Source organism: Spinacia oleracea, chromosome 4, assembly GCF_020520425.1.
Source record: "Spinacia oleracea cultivar Varoflay chromosome 4, BTI_SOV_V1, whole genome shotgun sequence".
NCBI lineage: Eukaryota > Viridiplantae > Streptophyta > Magnoliopsida > Caryophyllales > Amaranthaceae > Spinacia > Spinacia oleracea.
The window spans coordinates 40,909,485-40,932,950 of record NC_079490.1 but is presented as its reverse complement, the minus strand read 5'-3'; the positions used below and the strand labels follow the sequence as shown (position 1 = coordinate 40,932,950).

General features: G+C 37.7%; 2 protein-coding genes across 23 annotated transcripts; one reads left to right on the top strand and one right to left on the bottom strand.

Annotated features, from left to right (window-relative positions):
• Positions 1-1,464: 1,464 nt before the first annotated feature.
• Positions 1,465-23,276, top strand: LOC110795336 (protein ROOT PRIMORDIUM DEFECTIVE 1). 20 transcript variants are annotated; one of them, XM_056826696.1, is made up of 9 exons: positions 1,465-2,936; positions 3,066-3,216; positions 3,625-3,702; positions 3,817-3,900; positions 8,802-9,008; positions 21,619-21,827; positions 21,918-22,029; positions 22,161-22,331; positions 22,444-23,276. In XM_056826696.1, exon 1 carries the CDS (start codon positions 1,651-1,653, stop codon positions 2,917-2,919), a length of 1,269 nt encoding a protein of 422 aa, XP_056682674.1. In that variant the 5' UTR covers positions 1,465-1,650; the 3' UTR covers positions 2,920-2,936; positions 3,066-3,216; positions 3,625-3,702; positions 3,817-3,900; positions 8,802-9,008; positions 21,619-21,827; positions 21,918-22,029; positions 22,161-22,331; positions 22,444-23,276. The 20 variants fall into 20 exon arrangements, with proteins under 20 accessions (XP_056682674.1, XP_056682668.1, XP_056682670.1 ...); XM_056826690.1 differs by lacking the exon at positions 3,625-3,702 and having other exon boundaries at positions 3,066-3,194; XM_056826692.1 differs by lacking the exon at positions 3,625-3,702.
• Positions 18,355-22,881, bottom strand: LOC110795334 (sucrose synthase 7). 3 transcript variants are annotated; one of them, XM_022000336.2, is made up of 15 exons: positions 22,648-22,881; positions 22,409-22,563; positions 22,137-22,329; positions 21,942-22,060; positions 21,650-21,866; positions 21,467-21,562; positions 21,201-21,374; positions 21,002-21,118; positions 20,748-20,914; positions 20,355-20,579; positions 19,691-20,257; positions 19,403-19,541; positions 19,232-19,311; positions 18,783-18,812; positions 18,355-18,694 (listed from the first exon to the last, which is right to left on the bottom strand). In XM_022000336.2, exons 1-15 carry the CDS (start codon positions 22,879-22,881, stop codon positions 18,679-18,681), a joined length of 2,529 nt encoding a protein of 842 aa, XP_021856028.1. In that variant the 3' UTR covers positions 18,355-18,678. The 3 variants fall into 3 exon arrangements, with proteins under 3 accessions (XP_021856028.1, XP_021856029.1, XP_021856027.1); XM_022000337.2 differs by having other exon boundaries at positions 18,783-18,806; XM_022000335.2 differs by having other exon boundaries at positions 19,255-19,311.
• Positions 23,277-23,466: the final 190 nt, after the last annotated feature.

Sequence of the window (23,466 nt, the reverse complement as noted above, 5' to 3'; positions counted from 1 at the left end):
TGTTAAACAACGCACACCATGTGCCCTGCCTATGCTTCTATATTTGTTCATTTTTGTTGGTGGATTTCTTGCAATCTACTTGTGGGCCATACCGTTAGCACTAACCTCATTACTTTTTCAATTGGTTACCATTGCATTACCAATACTTCTTACTCCATAGCCATATATGGACAGGGTTTTTATGAATATTATATGTTAGGTGGTGGGTTTCATGTTGGAGTAAACAATTTTACTAAATTGCCAAAGGTTTTATGGTTCATATTTAAGATTTGTTTTGGATTTTGTTTCACTATTATATGAAGGATATTTATACAGACATCTTACTATCCATTTAACATAACACATAAACATGGTTGTGGGCCGGCCCGGCACGACTATGAAAAAAGCACAACCCGACACGAGCATAAAATCGTGGGTTGGGTCTGGTCCGATTTTTTGTGTGAAAAAAGGCACGACAAAAAGCACGCTAAATTTAGTAAAATTAGTCTTAGGCACGATAGCCCGGCACAAAAGCTCGTGGGCTGGGCCCTGTTTTGAACTTTTCAGCCTGGCCCAACACAAAGTCGAGAGGGTCTGGCTTGGGCCCGACCCATTTAGGCCACGACCCGTTGGCTCAGCTCAAAGCCCAACCCAACCTGACCCACGACCATCTTTAATAACACATACTGCTTCCGTTAATATGGCATCATAAGAGTCAAATAGATTAGAGAAGAATGATTTTTGCCTTTATGAAGTTGTATTATCATTTATTGTGCTTACCGGGGAAGTTAATTGCTTTAAGGATCATCTTAATAAGTTAAAAAGTAGGGTCGTCTGATCCTAACCGGTCACATAAAATCCAAACTGATCTTATAAGATCCTAACCGATCATGCATCAATCCCGCAACAATCTAAGTGAAAAGTAAGATCGACCTATCCTATACGATCTTACCGATTGTTAGAGTTTCCATGTATGTTCAATGTCCCACTTGGAGAGAAATGAAGAGGCGTGACTAGTTTATGAGGTTGTGGGTACTCCACCTACTACCATGTGATTCTGATTTAGGATGGAACCTATAAATGTTGTGAATGAGTCAAAGAGGCTGCCATTAAAATGGCAAGTGCGCAACCTGAAAACAATGTTACAAATGATGGAGATCCAAAGAAAAAGACAACATAAGATTTTTAGACTAGTTATTAGCTAATTTGACAATTTTTAGAGCATCTCCAATACCAAGTTAATTTGACAATTAGCTTGTTATGCCACATAAAATTTTAAACTATTTCATTTTCTAGCTAATTTGTGCTTTAATGACTAGCAACTAAGTTGTTATTTAAATTGATCTCACTTGTCAATTTATTTTCATTCTAGTAGTCCAGCAAAGTAGCCATTAGCTTGATTTTTTTTTTTTTTTTTTTTAATAATAAATTTCAAGTTAATATAATACAACCTGGTATAAAAAATTACAAAATTGAAATTTGACCCGATCCGATCTGATCCAAACTCGAAGCCGCCAAAGTTGAGAATTAAAAGAGGGGGAAGGAACGTAGATGAAATTTGACATTGAAAGACTGTAGCCGATCATCAACTTCCAGGGCTTAACCTCCATCATAACCGCTACGTCCACCTAACATATGCTTCCATAGCATCTCCCTTTATCATCCTACGCCATGAGAGCATTGTTGTTCAAAGTCCACCGAACAAATACAATTTATTCGCACTCATCACCGAACTCACCAATCCAATTTGGCCTGTTCAATCTCTTCATTCAAAGAAGATGGAAAAAACCCGCTGATACTGCCCAAACCCGCTTAGAGAATCGAAGCCGGGACCCTAAACTCGACTTACTAACAGCCCAAATCAGGAAACTCAACATTGCACTCCACCTGTTCGACTTAATGTCTCAGAGAAGACGCCCTTATGTTTCAGTGCAAATTATGTCTCGTTGGACCAATATAGTTGGTCTTAATGTTAGTATTGGTGATTTCCTTGGGAATTTCCCGCATGTCTTCGAGGTCTTTACGCATTCTGTAAGGAAGAATATGTGTTGTAGTGTTACAAGAAATATGATGGCTTTGATAGAGGAGGAGAAAGCTGTGATGGAGGAATATGAGTTGGAAAACGTTAGGCGGGTTAAGAAGCTTTTGATGATGTCGAAAGAGGGTGTGCTTCATTTACATGCTTTGCGATTGGTGAGACGGGAGTTGGGGTTGCCGGTGGATTTTAGAGAGTCCATACTAAGGAAGTACGCTGAGGATTTTAACTTGGTTGATCTTGAGGTGGTAGCTTTAGTGGAGAGAGATGAACGTTTGGCTGTAGGGTATGTAGAACATTGGAGGGAAAAGGAATACAAGGAGAAATGGTTGAGTGAATTTGAGACTAAGTATGCATTCCCTATAAATTTCCCTACAGGTTTTGTGATAGAGAAAGGTTTTAAAGACAAGCTAAAGGATTGGCAAAGATTGTCATATGTGAAGCCTTATGAAAAAGAGGTTAAAAGGATTCGTACCAAAGCTGGGATTGAGCGTTTTGAGAAAAGAGTTGTGGGAGTTTTACACGAGTTTCTGAGCTTGACAGTTGAGAAAATGATGGATGTCGAAAGATTTGTCCATTTCCGCAAGGATTTGGGAATTGAAGTTAATTTTCGTGAGCTCTTGTTAAAGCACCCCGGGATATTCTATATCTCCACTAAAGGAGAAACACAGACAGTTTATCTTAGAGAGGCATATAGCAAAGGTGGTTTAATAGAATCCAACCCTTTCTATGATGTCCGAAGAAAAATGCTGGACCTGATGCTGCTTGGTAGGCGTAATACTAAAGAGTTAAAGGTTAATAAAGAAAGCAACGCGGGCAGAAGAAGTGTAGAAACTGATAAGATTGTGGAAGGTACAAGAGACGGAGACTGGGTTATTCCACTTTTAGAGAGATCTGACAATTAGAGTTGCTATGAATGTTGGTGAGAATCTGATTGCATCTAATGCATTCATATCATCTTATTGCTTACAGTTACAAATTGAGATTAATTTATCCAATTGTCATCTTGTCACGATTCTGACTAAAACCTTTCTGCTATCCCTGTATGCAGCCTTCTACTGAAGTGTTTATTTAATACTCCGTATTAAAAACATGGAAACGCTGCTAGAACGCAAGTCTATAGTCATTATTCCTTGTGAATGGAGATCCATAAATCCATTGATGTTTCATGCAAACTGTGGTGAATTCTATAGACTTCATCAGTAGGTTCAAAGTTTCCTTTCCCCCTGATCATGCTTTTGTTGTTTTACTATTCAAATTAGAATAGGACTTGGAATCTGAACTAACAATGTAGACAAGCTTTACTTAAGTCAATTTGTTTTCATATAACCAAGGCTTGACAGACGGATCTTGTCAATTGTAGACTTATCTGAATACTTTTTTATTCTCTACATATGATTCATTGCTATCTTTTAGTACAAGATAGAACAACTTAATATGGTACTCTCTGATGGCGGATCGCAGGAGGTTCCAACAATGTAGGTCAAAAGATAAAAAGACATTATATTACTAGTCCTTTCTATGAAACTATAGGCTTATACTCAAATCTCAACCTCTTGGTGAAAACTTAGGAATATAATGCAGTAATTAATGTTTCCTTTATGCTATAGTCTGTAGGTGCTGTACGGAAGGCTGTAGTCTAGATTCTATTGATGTTACCCTTAGCTTGGAAAGTATCTTATCTTAACGTAAGAGAAACATAATCTTTTTCTGTGGTTGCTAAATGCCAAATGTCTCTTTGATGACCTAAATGTTGTTGGTATGATCTTTTTGTTTATTCTTTAAATTCTTTCTTTTTTTAGTGCTTGAAGAAAGATGCAGAGGCTCATATGGATGTCTAACTTTGGTTTTGGTAAAGACCCTGAAGATTGTAGCAGCTTGGCTAGGTAACCTAACTAGCACAACTATTTTCTAAATTCCAAGTTGTTTGTTGGTGTTTCCTTGAATAGTTTGTATGAATTCCATGGTCGCTTAAGTACCAGTTTCCTGAATGTATTACTGTATACAACAACAACAACAACAACAACAACAACAACAACAACAAAGCCTTAGTCCCAAAATGTATTACTGTATAATCTTGCAAATAATCAAATGGCCTTTTCACTGTAAAATTTTGGCTTGAAAGTTTGTGACTTATATGATGAAATGGATTTAGAATTTAATCATACCATTGTGGATATTTTACAAAATATACATGCAAGATAATGTGATGCTAAATGAAAACAGAAGTATACCGGGAGTCCAAAAACCTGTATCCTTTGAAAGCACATTTGGTATGTGATGCTAAATGATGATTATGTTAAAGTGTTTGTGTATCTTTGCAAGGAAAGTTCCATACTAAAGTTCATAGTAATATAACTACATCTTAAAGTGATATTGGAAATTTATGAAAAATATCTTATATTTGGTGGCTAAGTTGCACGGATACGGGTACGGGGACGGATACGGGGACGGGTACGGGGACGGAAAACGGCAAAATCAAAAATGTCAAAAACGGGTACGGCATGGATTCGGCTAAAAAAAAAAACAAGAATTTAGCTAAATTAAACATCCATACCTAAATAGTTCAAAATACCAAAAACACAATAAATAGTTCAAAATACCAAAAACACATTTAATTATTTAAAAACGAAAATAATAATTACAAAAAAAAACGTCCAAAAAAATTTGAAGAATAATAATAAACAAACTTAATAAACAAACTAAATAATTGTCTCACCGAGTCAGGAGTGTCTAACCGAACAAAAAAATAACTTGGGATTTGGAAACTAAATAAACAAACTAAAGAACAAAAAAATAAATCAGACTTCTCATTCAAACACAAACAAACAAATAGAGAAAAAAAAAGAAAAAAAAAAAAGAGAAGTGTCTCGCCGAGTCAGGAGTTACCGGCGGCGAGAGAGACAAGGAGAGACGGCGGCGGCGGTGGATCGCACTTCCACCCTCGTCGTCGTGTTCGGCTGTTCGCTACTTTGCTAGCCGAATTCGCTGTCGCAACTCGCAAGAAGAAGAGTAGAAGACTCTCGCAGTTCACGCTTCGCACCAGCAGTGGCCGGCGCCGCCTGGCCGGTGGCGAGGAAGAACCGGCGGCGAGGGAATAGGTGAGAGAGAAATTTGGGATTTGGAAATAAACCCTAAAATTCGAATTTGGGTCTTAATGGCTGTTGGGTACTTGGTTTTTTGTCCAAATACGTACTCACCCGCGTACCCACCCCGTACCCACCCGTACCCATATTCAGCCCACGTACCCAGAATCAGGATTCGTTTTGGGGACGTATCCGGGGCGTACCCGTCCCGTACCCGTACCGTACCCGTACCCGGTACGGGAAACGGGTGTACCCAGCCGTCCCCGTGCTTCATAGTTTGGTGGCTGAGTTGCATTTATTCTTGATGTTCGTATGGAACTTCTCTTGCAAAATACCCTAAAATCCAGTACCTAATTCAACATTTACCACCACCCACCAAACGTGTTGTAGTATATAGTGCCCAAAGAAAGAAAAGGGGTTCCTAGAAGATATTTGATGCTTTGATTAATAGAGGAGTTAACTTCAGATAGACTTTCATCTTTTAGTACAGAGTAGTATTAACTACAAAGTATTCTATTTCGTATGTAGGTTAATAACATACGTCCTCCGTTCTTTTTCTATTGTAACACTTGGGATTGCAGAAGAATTAAGAGAGCAAAAGGTGTGGGTATGTCCCACAATTAAACTCCCCAAATAGGCAGTGTTGCGAAGCTAATGCGAAATCTCTTCAACCCTGTAACTCAACTCAAAATTCTGAAAATCACACTCCCTGGAACTCTGGAAGATATTACAGCTGAAGGTAACTGGAGCGTAAGATGTAAATCTATCCCAAGTTATTAAAACAATTATTTCTGAGTCATAGTTAATTATAATATCTACTACCGTGGTATGATATCTCTTTAGAGTGGAGAGTATCAAGAGACTTTTTTTTACTTCTTTGAAACCCTTCCAAATACTAGTAGATCTAAGTGTGAATTGATACACAAGATAGGAAGTTATGAACAACTTAAATCGGGGCAGTCCTTTGTATGAAACATCAAGCAATAAACTGGTTTTGACTATAAAGAACTGATGATTTTGAGCATAAAATAATGGAAGAATGTATATAATTTGCTTGATTGATGATGAATACAAAATGGGATAATACAAAAGGTAGTGACTTGAGGCCATCAATTTCCAGGGTTAGTGACTTGAGGTCACCACTCTCCAAAGCCTAAGCTTTATCAAAATTCTCCACATACCTCCCATAACCTATGTTACTCGGACTCGGGTACGGGTGTCGGACACGGGTATGGAACCGAGTGTCGGACTCGAAAAAATTAAAATTTGAAGACACGGGGACCCTATCCTAAATTTAGACACGGGTACGGGGATATGGAATATAAAAATACAAAAATAAAAAATAATTCTTAAAAAATCAAATAAACATAAATTCAGAGTACATAAATACCTCATGGGGTATTTTCGGTATAGTAAAAAAATTAAAAATTAAATGAAGAACAATTTAACTTATTATTGCTTCACCACGTTGTAATAAAAAAAAGAAAACGATTACTTTTTGATATTTAATGTTGTACAGCTGTACTTCATTAAAAAAGAAATAAATAAAAGATGCCTTTTCATTTGTACTGTGGTACAGCTGCACTTTCTCTTTAAAAAAAAATCACTTGTACAACTTGTACGACAATTCTGCACTAGGGGTTCTTTCACCTTCTTCATCCCCTTCCTGGAAGTCTGCAACCAGACCAGAGGCTACCGCGCGCCGACACTCTCATTGCCGCCGGCGAGTAAATTTGTGGATGGTCGACGAAAATTATATCACCATGTTCGGAATTACGTTTCTATCAAAAGCCCCAATGTTTCAACAAGAAATTAGGTAATCTTTAACTTCAATTCATAGATCTAGGGTTTGAAAATTAGGGTTTGAAAATTGCAAAAATAAATAAATTAAAGCTTCTTCCTCTTCCTTTTATTCCGCCGTGTCCGACTGACCTTTCAAGGATCCGGTACGGATTCCGTACCAGTATCCTTGTCGCGTCGGGTCGACCCGGGTACGAGGGCAAAATGGCCGTGTCGAAGTAACATAGCCCATAACCTAATTAGTAAATAACACCTTATCAACTTGTGGAGTTACATCCACTATTGCCAATTGGTTTTAGTGTGGACCTTCATTGGGCTTATAAGTGAATCGTACTCTCCTCCTCCTTATTGGTTTGCCTAAGCGCATTTCGTATTTCTCTGAAATTTAACATGGTATCAGAGTAGGGTAAGACCTGAATTTTTTTTCCCCTCCAAATCGAGGCGAAGGATAATGAGGAAACTCCGCCACCGAAGGATGAAATCGCGAAGGAATACTATCTTGGATCATGTTAAGCAATATTAGGAATATTATCCTAATATTAGAATTCTTTAGTATTAATTAGTAATATCCTAATATTAGAATTACCATAAAATTAGTATTATCTTAAAATACCTAGGAATTGTTAGGTTGAGAAATGTTAGGAATTGTAATATATTCATTGATTTAATAAGAATATAGGTGTCTTTTGCGTTATATTTGTCATAGTATCAGAGCAAGGTAAGACCCAAATTTGTTTTCCCGCAAAATCGAGGATGATGAGGAAACTCTGCCACTGACGGATGAACTCGCGAAGGAATACTATCTAGGATCATCTGATGGTACAAGAAATATAACTACACCAAGGCTCCAAGAACTACGATGAGTGGTTTACATCGGTAGCTTTGATTTCGAAAAGAAAATTTGGCTTCATCGATGGAACAATCAAAGAACCAACAACAGACTCGGACAAACTTGCAGATTGGATTGCTGTCCACTCTATGTTGGTATCATGGATCACACACACGTTGGAGGAATAGTTGAGATCAACCGTAGGATGATAATAGTGGAGCTTTGTGGCTTCGCCTTTTGCTTGGTCAGCGACACACGTGTTTGCAATTAAAAACAAGCCTCGGTGAATGCAAGTAGGGAGGTAATGAGACATCGGCTGGTATTATGGCAGGCTGTCAATTATCATGAAGGAACTTGTGAATCATGCAAGGACACCTAAGTGTGATTGTGGAGGCTGCACATGTGGGATTGCAACGAAGGTAGCGGAGATTAGAGAGGAGGATCATCTGCATTATTTTTTTATTGGGCTTGAAAAACCTTACGAAGCCATCCAAGCCCAATTACTAGCACACACACACCTCTACCTTCGTTGGATGAAGCATACCAATCAATGAACAATACTAAGGATTTGCGAGTAAATGAAGGCCATCAACGTGAGGGTAGCATTATGGCTTTCAAGACTGAGGTTATCGAGATCATGCCAACAAATTTTGTAACCATTGCAATAGGGAAGGCCACGAGGATGATGTTGAGATATAATAGCCTTTATTTAATATGCTAAAAATATGAAAGGTTGGGGATTAAGGAGTATTAATTTAGTAAAACTAAATTAAATTACTGGTTCATGCATTTGCTAAAGAATAGGTGGGCAGGATTGTTTTTGTAAACCTATAAATTAATGTCTTGCTTTTCATTTCAAAACATCCCAAAAACAAATGAAAACACAAAGCAAACAGAGAGAAACTTTTAAGAGAATTTTTAGAGAAAAATTCTTGGGTGTACTTGGGGGTGCGTATGGGTTGTGAGTTACAATAAGTATTGTGAACACTTGTGTATTATTTATCTTTTCAGTAAAAGTTTTGCAGTATATTTAGAGATAATAACACTTGTCTGATAATCAATTTTATTACAGCCATTAGCCTAATACAGAAGGAAAAACCCCAAAATATTTTAAAGAGGCAATGAAACATGAAGCGTGGAGAGAGGCTATGGGTGCAAAGATTGACGCACTTGAAGGGCATGGGTCCTAGAAAAATTACCTCCGGGAAAGAAAGCACTAGGGAGCAAGTGGGTGTTTACGGAGAAAAGAAATGAGGATGGAAATTTGATCCGGAACAAGGTACGATTGATGTGGTTAAGCAATCATCAGGTAGAAGGTACATATTATATTGAAACTTTTGCTCCAGTTGCTAAAATGTCAACAGTGCGAACTTTCTTGCCAGTTGCAGTAGTGAAAAATTTGGAGGTGCATCAAATGGATGTACAAAATGCTTTCCTACATGGTGATTTACAGGAGGAAATCTATATGAAAATTCCACCTGGGTTTCATAAAGATAATACTGACATGGTTTGCAGGATAAAAATCATTGTATGGATTGAAACAAGCACCCCAATGTTGGTTTGAAAAGTTGTCCATTGCTTTGAAAAATTATGGATTTAAACAGTCATATTCCGATTACTCGTTATTCACCCTTACAAAAGGAGAGTTACAATTGAGCGTTCTAGTATATGTTGATGATATGATTATTGCAGGAAACAATGTATTTGCATTGAATAGTTTTTAAAGCATATTAAAGTCAATGCTTTAAATGGAAGGATCTGGGTCATCTGAAATATTTTCCAGGACTGGAGGTTGCACGTAAAGAGTGGATTTTATGTCTGTCAGCGGAAATATACTCTAGATATTATTTCAGAAACAAGTTTACTAGGTGTAAAGCCCCCAGATTTTCAAATGGAGCAAAATCATAAGCTAGCACTTGCAAAGGGAAAAGAACCGGAAGATGTAGAGAAATGCAGGTGTCTCGTAGTTCGTCTAATTTACTTGGTCGTGACTAGGCTACATTTGGCATATTCTGTGTACATTTTATCACAGTTTATGCATACACCAAAGGAGGAGCATTGTGAATCAGCATTGAGAGTAGTGCAATACTTAAAGAAGTGTCCGGATGAAGGCATTCTTTTACGTTCCGACAGTGCTTTGCGACTAGAGGGATGGTGTGACTCGGATTGGGCTAGTTGTTCTTTGACTTGTCGCTCGTTAACTGGATGGGTTGTGTTACTCAGTCTTTCTCTAGTTTCCTGGAAGACTAAGAAACAACATATCGTATTGCGCTCATCAGCAAAAGCAGATTATCGTTCGATCGCGGCATTGACATGTGAGTTAAAGTGGTTAAAGAAACTACTTAGAGATTTAGGTGTGGAGCACAACCAAGGTATGCGTGTGTCTTGTGATAGTCAGTCATGTCGGGAAAGATTACAAATAATCTTGCAGCGAAATAATATTCGTTTTCCCTTTCGTGTATAAACAAAATAGGCTAACAATTATAATAAAATAACTCACAAAGTATTTATAAAATATAAACTAATATTCGATGGTATACTCTAAAAAATGTAACGTGTTTCTCTATATATGAATTATGTTACAATGTTATATGTCTGAATAAATTTAACTATCAATATGATTACATATTTATAACCAACCTATTACTAAGAAACTAATGACGCAAATTATCGCATAATAATTTGCCAATAAATGTTTCTTGCTTTCTAACTCCTCGCCTTCTTTTTCTCTCCTTTTCTTTTTCTTTTTCTTTACTAATTATATTTTCCCCAAATTAGGAGGAATAACCAACAAATCTCCCCCTTCCGACTTATTATAATATTTTTGATAAACCCGCTTCTCCTCGACATACATCAAGCTTTTGTATGGTCAATATTTTGGTCATCATATCTGAGCCATTATGGTCAGTATGGATCTTTTCCAAATGTAACAGCTTGGCTTCAAAGACATCTCGTATCCAATGATACCTTACATCTATATGTTTAGAACGGGAATGAAAGGTGGGATTTTCCACTCTGGCTGTCACAATAAAGTATATAATTTTCTTGTTTAATTCCTAGCTCTTGTAGAAAATTCTTCATCCACAAGAGCTCTTTGCAAGCTTCTGTCACAGCAATGTACTCGACTTCTGTTGTTGATAATGCAACACATTTTTGTAACCTTGATTGCCATGATATAGCTCCCCCTGCAAAAGTCATCATGTAACATGATACTGACTTTCGCGAATCAACATTATAAGCATATCTGCATCTGTGTAACCTTTTAACACATTATCTCCTAGACCAAAGCATATGCACATTTTTGACGTGCCACGTAAATACCTTAGTATCCATTTTACAGCTTCCCAGTGTTCTTTCCCTGGATTAGAGAGAAACCTACTAACAAGACCTACTGAATAGGCAATGTCCGGTCTTGTACAAACCATAACATACATCAAACTGCCAACTGCAGATGCATAAGGAACTTTATCCATCTCTTCTTTTTCTTTATCACTTGTAGGACATTGTTGAGAGCTTAATTTAAAATGACCTGCAAGTGGAGAGCTCACTGGCTTAGCCGTATGCATATTAAAACTCTCAATTAGTTTCTCAATATATCTTTCCTGTGACAGCCATAACTTCTTATTTTTTCTGTCACGAGAGATTTTCATGCCAAGTATTTGTTTTGCTGGTCCTAAGTCCTTCATAGCAAAGAATTTATTCATCGCCTTCTTCAAATTGGCGATTTTATTGGTATCATGGCCAATAATTAACATATCATCGACATAGAGGAGTAGAATGATAAAATCTCCCTCTGCAAATCTTTTAATGAACACACAATGATCTGATGTCGTCCTTTGATATTTATGATCTTTCATAAAAGACTCAAATTTTTGATACCATTGTCGCGATGCTTGCTTTAAGCCATACAAGCTCTTATTCAAATGACATACCATGTGTTTCTTTCCCTTAACCTGAAATCCCTCGGGTTGTTCCACATATATTTCTTCTTCCAAATCACCATGTAGGAAGGCTGTTTTCACATCTAGTTGTTCAATTTCCAAATCCATGCATGCTGCCATGCCAAGAACAACTCGTATTGACGACATTTTCACAACTGGTGAAAATATTTCTTCAAAATCAATACCTTTCTTTTGACTGAACCCCTTCACAACTAGCCTGGCTTTATATCTTGGTTGTGGATTATTTTCTTCAGTCTTTAATCTAAACACCCACTTATTCTTGAGTGCTCGTCGCCCCTTTGGTAGCTGTACCAAATCAAATGTGTGATTCTCATGCAAGGATTTTATCTCATCTTGCATGGCTTCCTTCCACTTTTCCTTATGTACATCTTTCAAAGCCTCTGGTTCTCCCCCTTCAGTAAGTAACTGATATTCACCTCCAGCCAATTTTGCTGGAATCGTTTATCTCTAGTGGATCTTCTTAATTCTGCTTCATGAGATGATTGATTTTCTTGTTGTGGAATATGTTCCACATTCTCATCATCATGAGGTTGATCATCTTGGTGTTCGTGATCATCAATTGCATCCGGAGAAGGAACTGGATTCATGATTATAGGCAGTTCTTCATGGGATGTTGTAGATTTTCCCAATTTTTGTATGTCTTCAATGGTTTGATCTTCAAAGAAAACAACATCTCTGTTTCTAACAATTTTTCTTTTAGCAGGACTCCATAACCTATAACCGAAATCATCTTCAGGATAGCCAAGAAAAATACATTGTTTTGTGTTGCTATCAAGTTTTGATCTTTCATCCCTCGGGATGTGAACAAAGGCTCTACATCCAAACACCTTCAAACTTTCATAGTTTAATCTTCTTCCAGACCATATCATCTGTGGAACATCACCATCAAGTGGAACTGAAGGAGAAAGATTAATCAAATGAACTGCATTCTTTACTACCTCCCCCCAAAAAGATTTGGGTAACTTTGCATGTGATAACATCGAACGAACTTTCTCCGTGATCGTTCGATTAATTCTTTCAGCGAGACCATTTTGTTGAGGTGTTTTTGGGACAATTTTCTCGAGCTTTATCCCATACTTCCTGCAATATTCTTCAAATGGACCTCTATACTCACCACCATTATCGGATCGCACACATTTTAATTTCATGCCAAGTTCTCTTTCTACTTTTGCATGAAACTCCTTAAACGCGTCAAAGACTTGGTCTTTACTTTTTAAAAGAAAGACCCACACTTTCCTGGAATGGTCATCAATGAATGTAACAAAATATGATGCACCACCAAGAGATTTCTCTACCATAGAACAAACGTCTGTATGTACCAAATCTAGAACCTGAGATCTTCTAGATGGTGGATTTCTTCGAAATGAAACTCTGTGTTGTTTTCCTGCCAAACAATCAACACATGATTTCAAATTAACATCCTTCATAGGAAGAAGTTGCTTTCTAGTGAGGATTTGCAATCCCTTCTTACTCATATGTCCGAGTTGCTTATGCCATAGCTCGGTTGAACATTCTTCAGCTACATTTATTTGTGAGCTGAGCTTTCCATTTGTGACATAAAGGGTTTGTTGCTTCTTTCCGTGAGCAACAATCATCGAGCCCTTTGACAATTTCCACTTTCCATTTGAAAAGTGATTTGCATATCCTTCGTCGGCAAGTTTACCAGCTGAAATCAAATTCAGCCGAATATCTGGAACATGTCTGACATCGTGTAGTGTAAGATTACAACCTGTATTGGTTTCCAAACAAACATCTCCAATACCAATAATTTTGGATGATCCATCATTTCCCATTTTTTACAAAACCAAAATCCCCAGTAGTGTGAGATGTGAAATAATTTATATTTGCAGTTAGATGATACGAAGCACCTGTATCAATTACCCAACTACAATCTTCACTTGTTAGGTTAAAACACGCGTCATCACCTACAAAATAAATATCATCACCTACTGCTGTAGCCATGACATTTTTCTTATCTTCATTATCACTACTCCTGTCATTCTTAGATCGCATGTCCCGCTTCCATATTCTACATTCACTTTGCTTATGTCCTGGCTTATGACAATAAAAGCAAGTGAACCTCCTTTTGGATTTTGATCTGCCTCTAGATTTATCTTGACTTTGGGAAACTCTAAACATTGGTCTCCCACGATTTTCAACAATATGTGCTTCAGTCTGATTTGTCGAGGCAAATTCTTTCCTTCTAGCTTCTTCATTGAATAAGCTGTCTTTCACCATATCAAGGGTGAGTTTACCACTCGGAGTCGAATTGCTCAACGAGATAACAAGAGCTTCCCAGCTATCAGGTAATGAGCTGAGGAGTAATAAGGTTTGGACTTCATCTTCAATTTCCATGCTGACATTTGTTAACTGATTAACAATGCCTTGAAATTCATTCATATGTTCTGCCATATTTTTACCTTCCTTGTATAGAAGACAAACCAACCTTCTCACCAATGTAGCTTTATTTAAAGCTGTCTTCCTCTCATACATAGACTCAAGCTTTTTCCAAAGCTTGTAGGCATCCGTGTCATTAGCAACATGTTGAAAAATGCTCTAATCAATATGTTGTCGTATTAACCCGACCGCCTTACGATTTTCCAACTTCCATGCATCTTCGGTTTTATTTTCCGGTTTAGTTTCTTCCTCGATGGGCTTATACAAGTCCTTACAATAAAGGATATCTTCCATTCGAGATTTCCACATAGAATAGTTGGATGATGTCAATTTAATCATTCCTGATAGACTTACTATCGAATCTTCCATTTGTTTATATACGACGACGTATATGTACGTATCCGGCTCTGATACCAGACTGTTGGGAAAGATTACAAATAATCTTGCAGCGGAAATAATATTCGTTTTCCCTTTCGTGTATAAACAAAATAGGCTAACAATCATATCTCTACGATATAATAAAATAACTCACAAAGTATTTATAAAATATAAACAAATATTCGATGGTATACTCTAAAAAATGTAACGTGTTTCTCTATATATGAATTATGTTACAATGTTATATTTCTGAATAAATTTAACTATCAATATGATTACATATTTATAACCAACCTATTACTAAGAAACTAATGACGCAAATTACGCAGAATAATTTGCCAATAAATGTTTCTTGCTTTCTAACTTCTCTCCTTCTTTTTCTCTCCTTTTCTTTTTCTTTGTCTTTACTAATTATATCTTCCCCAAATTAGGAGGAATAACCAACAAGTCAACACTTCATATTCCACAGAATCCGGTCTTTCATGAGAGGACAAAACATATTGAGCCAGATTGTCATTTCATAGAGATGCAATCAAGGAAGGTATCATTTGTCCTTCGTATGTGTCAACGAAGGTGCAATTAGGAGATATTTTCACAAAGGCGTTGGGAAAGGCGCAATTTGAATTTTTTGTTGACAAGATGGCATTCGAGATCTACATGCTCCACCTTGAGGGGGAATGTTAAGTTATATTAGGAATATTATCCTTATATAAGTATTCTCATAGTATTAGTTAGTATATCCTAATATTAGAATTGCCATAATATTAGTATTATCTTAAAGTACCTAAGAATTGTTAGGTTTAGAATTGTTAGGAATTGTAATGTATATTCATTGATTTTAATAAGAATGGAGGTGCCTTTTGCATCATATTTGTCATAATGTGTCAGTATTTATTATCATTCTACTACACCTACCTAATTTGTCTTCTTTCTAATATCACTCACTACCTATTATGCCCTTCCCTTATATTTGATTCTTTACAATACTGACCCCATAAACTTCCACCTTGTTCTCAAGGTGGGTAGTAATTAGCACATAATTCATGGCCTCGACAACAATGGTCAATGCCATTCAATTTTCTGAAATTGGCGCCCTGTTTCCATTGGTGCTCAAGCTCTTCTTTGTTGAGTGTTGCAAGCAAACTCATTAGGTTGTTATAGGCAAGTAAAATGATGTCATGCAGTGAAGTAAAGGTGTGAGTGGAAGTGGTCATGTCTCTTATGTTCTGAGGTGATTTTTGATTGTAAGGTTTTGGGTTGGGGAAACCAAAAAAGCAATTGGATTTAAAAATTAAAGGGTTAAGTAAGTTTGATGAAGGTTGGGTTGGGTTGATTAGATAAATGAAGAGTATAGGAAGTAGGTTTAGAATTTTCGGCCTCAAAAGTGGGCTCTGTCTCTTTGGAAAAGGAGGGTTGTCGGGTCGCCGGTACATGACAGTCTTCTGCATGGTTAATTACAGAATTGGCCTTAGAATATATTCTGGAATTTTCCAACTCTTTCACCCACGTCACGTATCATCCTTTTTTTATGTCACCTACTCGCAATTTACCCATTTTCCCTTACTTTCATCATCCTCTAAAATTGTCTTCTTCTCCAAGCCAAAGAGTAACCTATTGGAGCTTCTCCCATACACCTCATTTTCGAGAATCTTCTTCTGCAAGCTCCATCGAGATAGAAGTGCTTCACCACCAGTCATACTGCCGACGAAAAGATCTTTCCTAATTATAGTTATGACCAAGCCACCTCCACTAGTGTACCCATCCGAAAAATTATCATGTCTTCCACCAAACTTTGGTGGGTGGGAGTCGATTTTACCAACACCGTACAGGAATTGACCACTACTGCGGCAACCACCCATGAGAAGACTTGGACCACCACCAGATCTGCAACCTCCCGCACCGCCACGCTTGAATCCTTCTACAATTGGTCTACCTACCGAAACACCAACATCACCACCCAATCTACCACATCTAGCGAAGCCCGGTCCTCCGACATATCCGATTCCTCCGGCACCACCTCTCTTACTCCACCGTGGTAGACGTTTCTAGTGTGCTCTCCTATATAACCATCCACAACCAAGCTGGAACCACTACCAAGTCCACTAGTAGAACCAGTGAAACCTCCAGGTTTGCTACCTCCGGCGCTGCTACCCCGAACACTTCACCGGCGAACCTGCGTGGCCCACCACCAGAACCACAATCCGGCGCCACCTCTCTCAAATATTATTGGAGGCGGACCACCTTCCAAACTGCCAGACACATTTCTCAACTTTTCACCCTCGATAGTCAAGAAATCGCCATGCATCTGTCCTATGTTCTTCCCCAAAACAATACTCAAAAGTTCCTGAATAATTTTTTGATCTACTCTTCTCAACCTCCATTTTCTTTGAACTTCAAAACAACCACCAATTAAGGAAATAGTGGTGAGAACCTCCGGACTTTGCTCCTCTATTGGTTTGGTGATGTCCTCAAATTCCGAATGTTCATACTCTTTGATATTTTCAGATCTATTTTAACCACCTTTTTTTCTTCATACACTCGATCTGCCTCCTCATTTGTGGTACTCCGACGAGAATTTAAGGTTTGGTGACGAACCGAAATGTCGCATCACTTGGCCTTTCAATTCTTGCCAACCATGGAAAGGCATGAACTTGATTTCTCCTTCGAACCACCGCAACGCTTCACCATCGAGTCCGATAATGGAAGCCTTTAACTTGTCCTCTTCAATCAACTGGAAATAATCGAAAATATCCTCCAATTGAAGAAACCAGTCCTTTGGGTTTCTTCCATTGAACTCGTGAATTTGAAGCTCTTTTCGGATTCTTTGCTCCTCTTTGAGATCTGAAATTCCATGTTCTCTCTTACATGTCATGTAGGAGAACTCCTCTTGTACCCACATTTGCATTTGCCGCGCTGAACCTTCTGCGGTGACCTCCATTTTTTTTAATTTTATTTATTTATTTGAAAATCATATTAATTGTACAACTTTGATACCAAGTGTAAAGTACTGATAATTTTGAGCACAAAATAATGGCAGAAAGTATATAATTTGCTTGATAGATGATGAACACAAAATGGGATACAAAAGGTAGCTAGTGACTTGAGGCCACCAATCTCCAGGGTTAGTGACTTGAGGTCACCACCCTCCAAAGCCTAAGCTTTGTCAAAATTCTCCACATACCTCTCATAACCTAATGTGCCAATATTTATAACCATTCTACTACACCTACCTACTTTGTCTTCTACCTAATATCACTCACTACCTATTATGCCCTTCCCTTACACTTGATTCATTACATTGACCTATTGCATCAGAGATTTTGTGAGGGAAGGGCCTTTAAGTAAGGGATTGTGTTTCCGTTTCTGATGCTTTCCTGATTATTCCATTATCTGATTATGACATTTGTTATATTTCTTGACTGGTATTTGTGATTGAATATCCTCTGTGCTCTAAATCACCACATTAACCCCCTCAAGCAAGCATGTTACCCCTATTTAAGTATACTCTTTTTTGGCAAACACCGGGTAGTTAGTAGGGGGCATGAGTTATTCACTTGTCTGTTTGAATGGTATGTATGTAATCGTTTTCTATATTCTTATTCTCTAGTAATGTAAACCAATCTCATCTTTATGGTATTTCCATTATGTTTCTTGTTCTGTGGAAGTATAGGATCAGGTTGGTAAAATAGCCTTTTGTGTTTCTTCAATACTCATTTTTGCTCTTTAGTAATCCCCTTAGCCAGCTTGCTTCATCCCCAACACACAGCACCCCAACTTGGGTACATTGGGGAGGGGGGTTGGGTTTGCCGGGTGGGGAGCAGGAGGATCCAAAAAATAAGAAGGAACAAAAATACGAAGAAAAGATGTAAGGTTTTGCTGGCAGAAATATGAAGATAGAAGAGTGTTCCATATACCAAGTAGTAGTTGAAGTATATCCTTCTGATATATTTACAGTACTTTTAGTTTCAGAAATATATTACATGTGTGCATGATCCCAAAGTCGGGAAACATCCAAAGAGTGTTCACAAGAACATCAAGGTATTATTATTCAAAAAGGCAATGCCTTTTGACTATGGTTAGTTGAGAAATGAGTCCAACACATTACAAAGAGGAGAACCAGGAGGACAAGAATTAAGAGCAGCTTCGAGATAAGTTTGTATACAGCTATATACGTGTTGAATGGAGAAATTTCAAACCGTGTCATGCACTGAGTTAAGCCCCGAACCACCTGAAAGGCATAAATGACACTGTATTATGTAAAGTAAAAAAATCGAAGAACTAGTGTTGCAAGTCATTGGTTTCTACGTTCTGTTTACCTCTGTATCCGAGTCTGCTGGCGTCTGGTGCTGGAAAAGAGAGATTGAGTTAGTCAATGGTAAGTTTATGGGAATTATGGAAAGAGAAGAATCAGGGCACATTTTCTGTTACTCTATTATGCTCCGAAAAGTCTGAATGTTTCATATTTGATGAACCAAAGACCTTCAATCTGGTTCTGTTTTCTATATCTAGAATTTAGGGTGGTTCTTATATCTGTAAGTTTCAAATTTTGAATGATTTCATGTTGAAAGTTAAATAAAAGCTGTTGTTTAGAAGAAAATGGAGAAAAGAAAAGAAATATGAGGTTTGTGAAATCTGATATTTCTTAGGTAAGTTGATGAGAGAATTACTTTCTTTCTGAAGTTAGGCTTCCCATTATTACAATGTAGGAACTATCAAATTTTATTGCATGAAAGAAAGACTAAATGTGGAGAGAATGACATCATGCCTTTTGGGGGGCTGCGGCCTTACTATTGGCTTTGGTACTGGCTTCGGAAGTTCATAGCTCGGGATAGGCACAGTTTTCACCTGCAACATGTTCATATTAGTGACCTTGCCTTTATGAAATGCGTCTTGCATTGAGCTGATATGACCTATTCTTCATGGAAATGAACCATACCAGATTCCTATATTCTAGATTGTAGAACATTTGGACGTATCTCTGCTTTGCTAGCTTCTCTTTACAGTTCAGCATTTTCCAGAAAGTGTACATGTTGCCCATATTCAACAGTTTGTTTGCATAGATCTTCCATGTGTAGCTGCACATCAAGACAAGAAAGAAAACAAAACAACAATATAAAACCCTGTCTTGTAAAGGACTATGGTGGTCCAACGTATATATTTTCTTTTAGTAGCAGAGTTGTTGTCCAAGTTAATTTGGGGTGTAAGCTATTTATAATGCTATTACCATTCATATATTCGCTGTAAACTTGCTGCGGAGACTGTATTCCAGTATTCATCGTCATTCTTGCACTTCTGGAAAAAGTCTGCGATTTTGTTGCTTGCCTCGTCTCCATTGTGGGGATCAATATGAAAACCAGAGACTCCATCAACTATAATCTCAGCTGGTCCCCCTTGATTTGTAGCAAAAGTGGGCAATCCACAATTCATTGCTTCAATGACTGTAAGACCAAAGGCTTCGTATAGAGCAGGTTGTACAAAAGCACCTCGTGTGTCAGCTATGAAACGATACAGCTCCCCGTTTCTGTACTTATCAGTCTGGGCAGCAATCCATCTAAAGTGACCCTTCAATCTGTATTTCTCTATCAATGTGGGCATCCTCCGTATTTCAGCCGTTTCTTCTCTATCCTTGGATTTTGAGGGGTCAAAGAAACCTGCAACAACGACAAGGTTGACTAGACTTCTGAGTCTTTCATTCTTCCCATACCACTCAACCAGGCCAGTAATATTTTTCACTGTATCCAGCCTTGCCATGGAGAAAATGATGGGTTTCTTCTTGTCTTCCAGAAATCCACTGCTCGAAAAAACAGCATTTTCAGTTGCTAACGACTGGACATGTTATCTTAATAATATATTACTATGATGCATTTTTTAAAATATTTTATTCTTACATGTGTTCATCATTATCCTTATCATTGAACAGTAATTCTTGAATAGCTGGATGGAAGTGTGTGAACCGTCGTTGTGCTTCTGTCGATGGAAAGTAGACAGTTTGGTCTGCTCCAGGTGCAGCAATATTGAATTTGGGATCAAAAACATTGATGCCTGAAGCCACCCTATATAGTCCTGGGAGTGTGTATGCTGCATGACTTTCATACTGGCCAGGTCTTTCTTTGCTGCAATACACCAATTCCACATTAGTAAATGTGGTTAAACTTAAAGCCAAAGCGTGAACTAGGATTTATGTTTAAAAATCTGATAATTTGCTCTATGCTTCTGGAAATGCTGATCAAATTCGTATGCTGGTTATTTTTGAAGATTAAGTGAGAAAGATCTTGTCTGACCTTCCTGCAATTTCTTGAAATGTGCTTGTGATGATGAAATCTGCTGAGTTCATTGCTATTATATCGGCTGTAAACTGACATGAAAAGTGGTACTTGGAATCCTTTTGTTTCCAGTTGACATCTGAGTTTTCATACTTCGTCTTTTCTAAGGCATGTGCTATTGTAGCCTATTAAGAGTTTAACACAGACGGTTAATTGCAACATAGAGATATACTTTTTTATTTTTACTAGGTCATATTTTGATGATACATTACCAGTGTTACTTGAAGCTTGTTTGCCATGAGTGAGGCTACCAGGTTTCCATCAGTGTAGTTTCCAATAATAAGGTCAGGCTTTCCTTCCATCAGCTCAAGGATTTTGGTTGTGGCATCCTGGTGTCATATGAAAAGAGAAGTTAGGATTATAATGATCTCATAAACTAGCAAATCAATTTGTAACTCAGTTGCTACATGCCTGTGTATACTTCTCAAGGTATGGGTATATGTCAAAACGGGAGACCCATTGGCGGAGGACCCCATTCTCCGTTCTGAATGGAACGCGAAGAATGTTAGAGTACTTTGTGCCCTCAATTGCTTCGAGCTCTTGATTGCACTTGGTTCCTTGAGCATCTGGTATTAGCCTGGTGACCTGTATTACACAACAGAACTCAGTTGTACTTTTAGGTTTTAATGTTTCATAATTTGCAATGAAATGATTATTTTATTATGTTTAGTACTCACCACTAGAATTTGGGGCTTTACATTAAGCCCTTGGTTCTTGAATCTGATGAGCAATTCCTCTTCCAGTGCTCTGACTTGATCCAAAATATAAACCACCTACAAATAGCAATAAAAATTAATCTTATTAATGTACTTTTGTGCTTGTTTTGCAGGGTGTTTCAACTACCAGGTACAAATACATACCTGGCCTCCAGTATCTGGCAAGCCAAGAACGTTTGCTTGGCCAAAGTAACCGTGAACTGAGAATATCACAATATTAAAAATTGTGGGAAGCCTGCCAAAGAAGTTCTCCACGTTTACTGGGTCTGGTGCCTGGAGCACCTCAGACAGAGAATGCATAGTCTCTCTGACTCTTGCTGCTGTATCACCCCATCCTTTCTCAAAACCCCACTCCTTTAATCTGTTTAATATTTTAATTAGTTTTTCTTTTTTTCAACTTTCTGGCTTGCAGATGAGTAAATCATAGATGATGTACCTCAATTCGAAGTTTTGGAATGGTGTATCGGTAGAAAATGATGAAAGAAACACATCAGCAACAACTAGTGCGGCCTGTAGCTTTGCTGGTGTGTTCAGTGTCTCGTTGATCATTAATTTCTGCCAACATAAAATTTATTTTGAGCAAATACATATACTCTGTATGCAGCATAATATATTTAGTATGATTTCTTACATCATCGCGGTGTTTCATTGACAGCATGTGTTCCACAAGAGGCTTTGCAGCCTCTTTCTCTGCCCATAGCTTTGAACTCAAGAACTTTGATACAAAATTCATTCCTTTTCCAATGGAAGAAGACAGAGTAAGGTGTGGAGTAGAGTGCTCCAGTGCCCCAAAGTCCACCTCTAGTGCATTTTCATCTGTGGCCCTGTATTGTTCACACAATACATTTTCAAATTTTTTATATTATTACTACTTCCAAAGATAACAAAGTAAAAAAAATGTACCATTTGTCATCATATATGGTCTCTTTGAATTTCAGATACTCAGTTGCAGTGATGCCTTCAACTGTGAGATGGTGAGCATTGACTTTAACGTATTCCCAATAGCCAGGGTTAGGTCTTACTGCGAAGGCAACATGAGGAGGAACAACAGCCGCTTCCTGTGAAATTTCAGATGGAAGCCTTTAAAAACCTCCTTTCCAAAAGGGAGGATCAGAAAGCTAAGATATAAGATAATAGTGTACCTGGGTAGAGCACAAAATGTAACCAAGTGTTCCTTCTAAGAGTTGAGTTCTTTCAGCATGGTCATCAATGGATTTCTCAAGCTCGTCCATAAGATGATGAAGCTTCATCAACCGTTTCCCTTGCTGTAAATACCTAGCGAAACACCTCTTCATTTGGTATCTTCTCTCCCTCAACGCTTCTGGCATGTTATCTGCTATTGAATCGGATTTCATCAATGCCGGTGAAGCAGCCATGATTTATTTATAGCTTCTATACACTTCAGAGGCTGATGAACTTTTCTTATAGTTAGATAACAAAACAGAAAGCTATGATATATGAATTGAAGTAGAGACCTGAATGCTTCAGTATATATAGCTATAGAGGGTGTATAGTTAAATACGTTAAGTGTACGGGATAGGGCAAGAACATTCGTTAGTAAGAAATCCCAGGAAAGAATGCATTGGACAAGGGAGATACCTTGTTTATACTATTTTTAGAGTTGTATATTTGCTTTATCTTTTGTGTTTTCTTTCCTTAGTTTCATTTGTATTCCTTGCCTGCCCAACTCATGCAAGTCATTTTATACCTGGCTTTAAGTATGTCTGTGTATGCATGTAATGAAAATTGGAAAATTGTAGATTCAGATTCCCTCGATTCTGTGATCCATTCTGCATTTCCACCATCTTTTATGTGTAGTTAAAAGGTTTTACCTTTTTTTTTTATTTTTTTTTTATTTTTTTTTATAAAAAGGTAGTACTATGAAGGGAGAAATTCCTAAGTAACACTCTGTTCATATTTTTAATTATATCATTTACACATTCAGCCAATTTTCACTATTC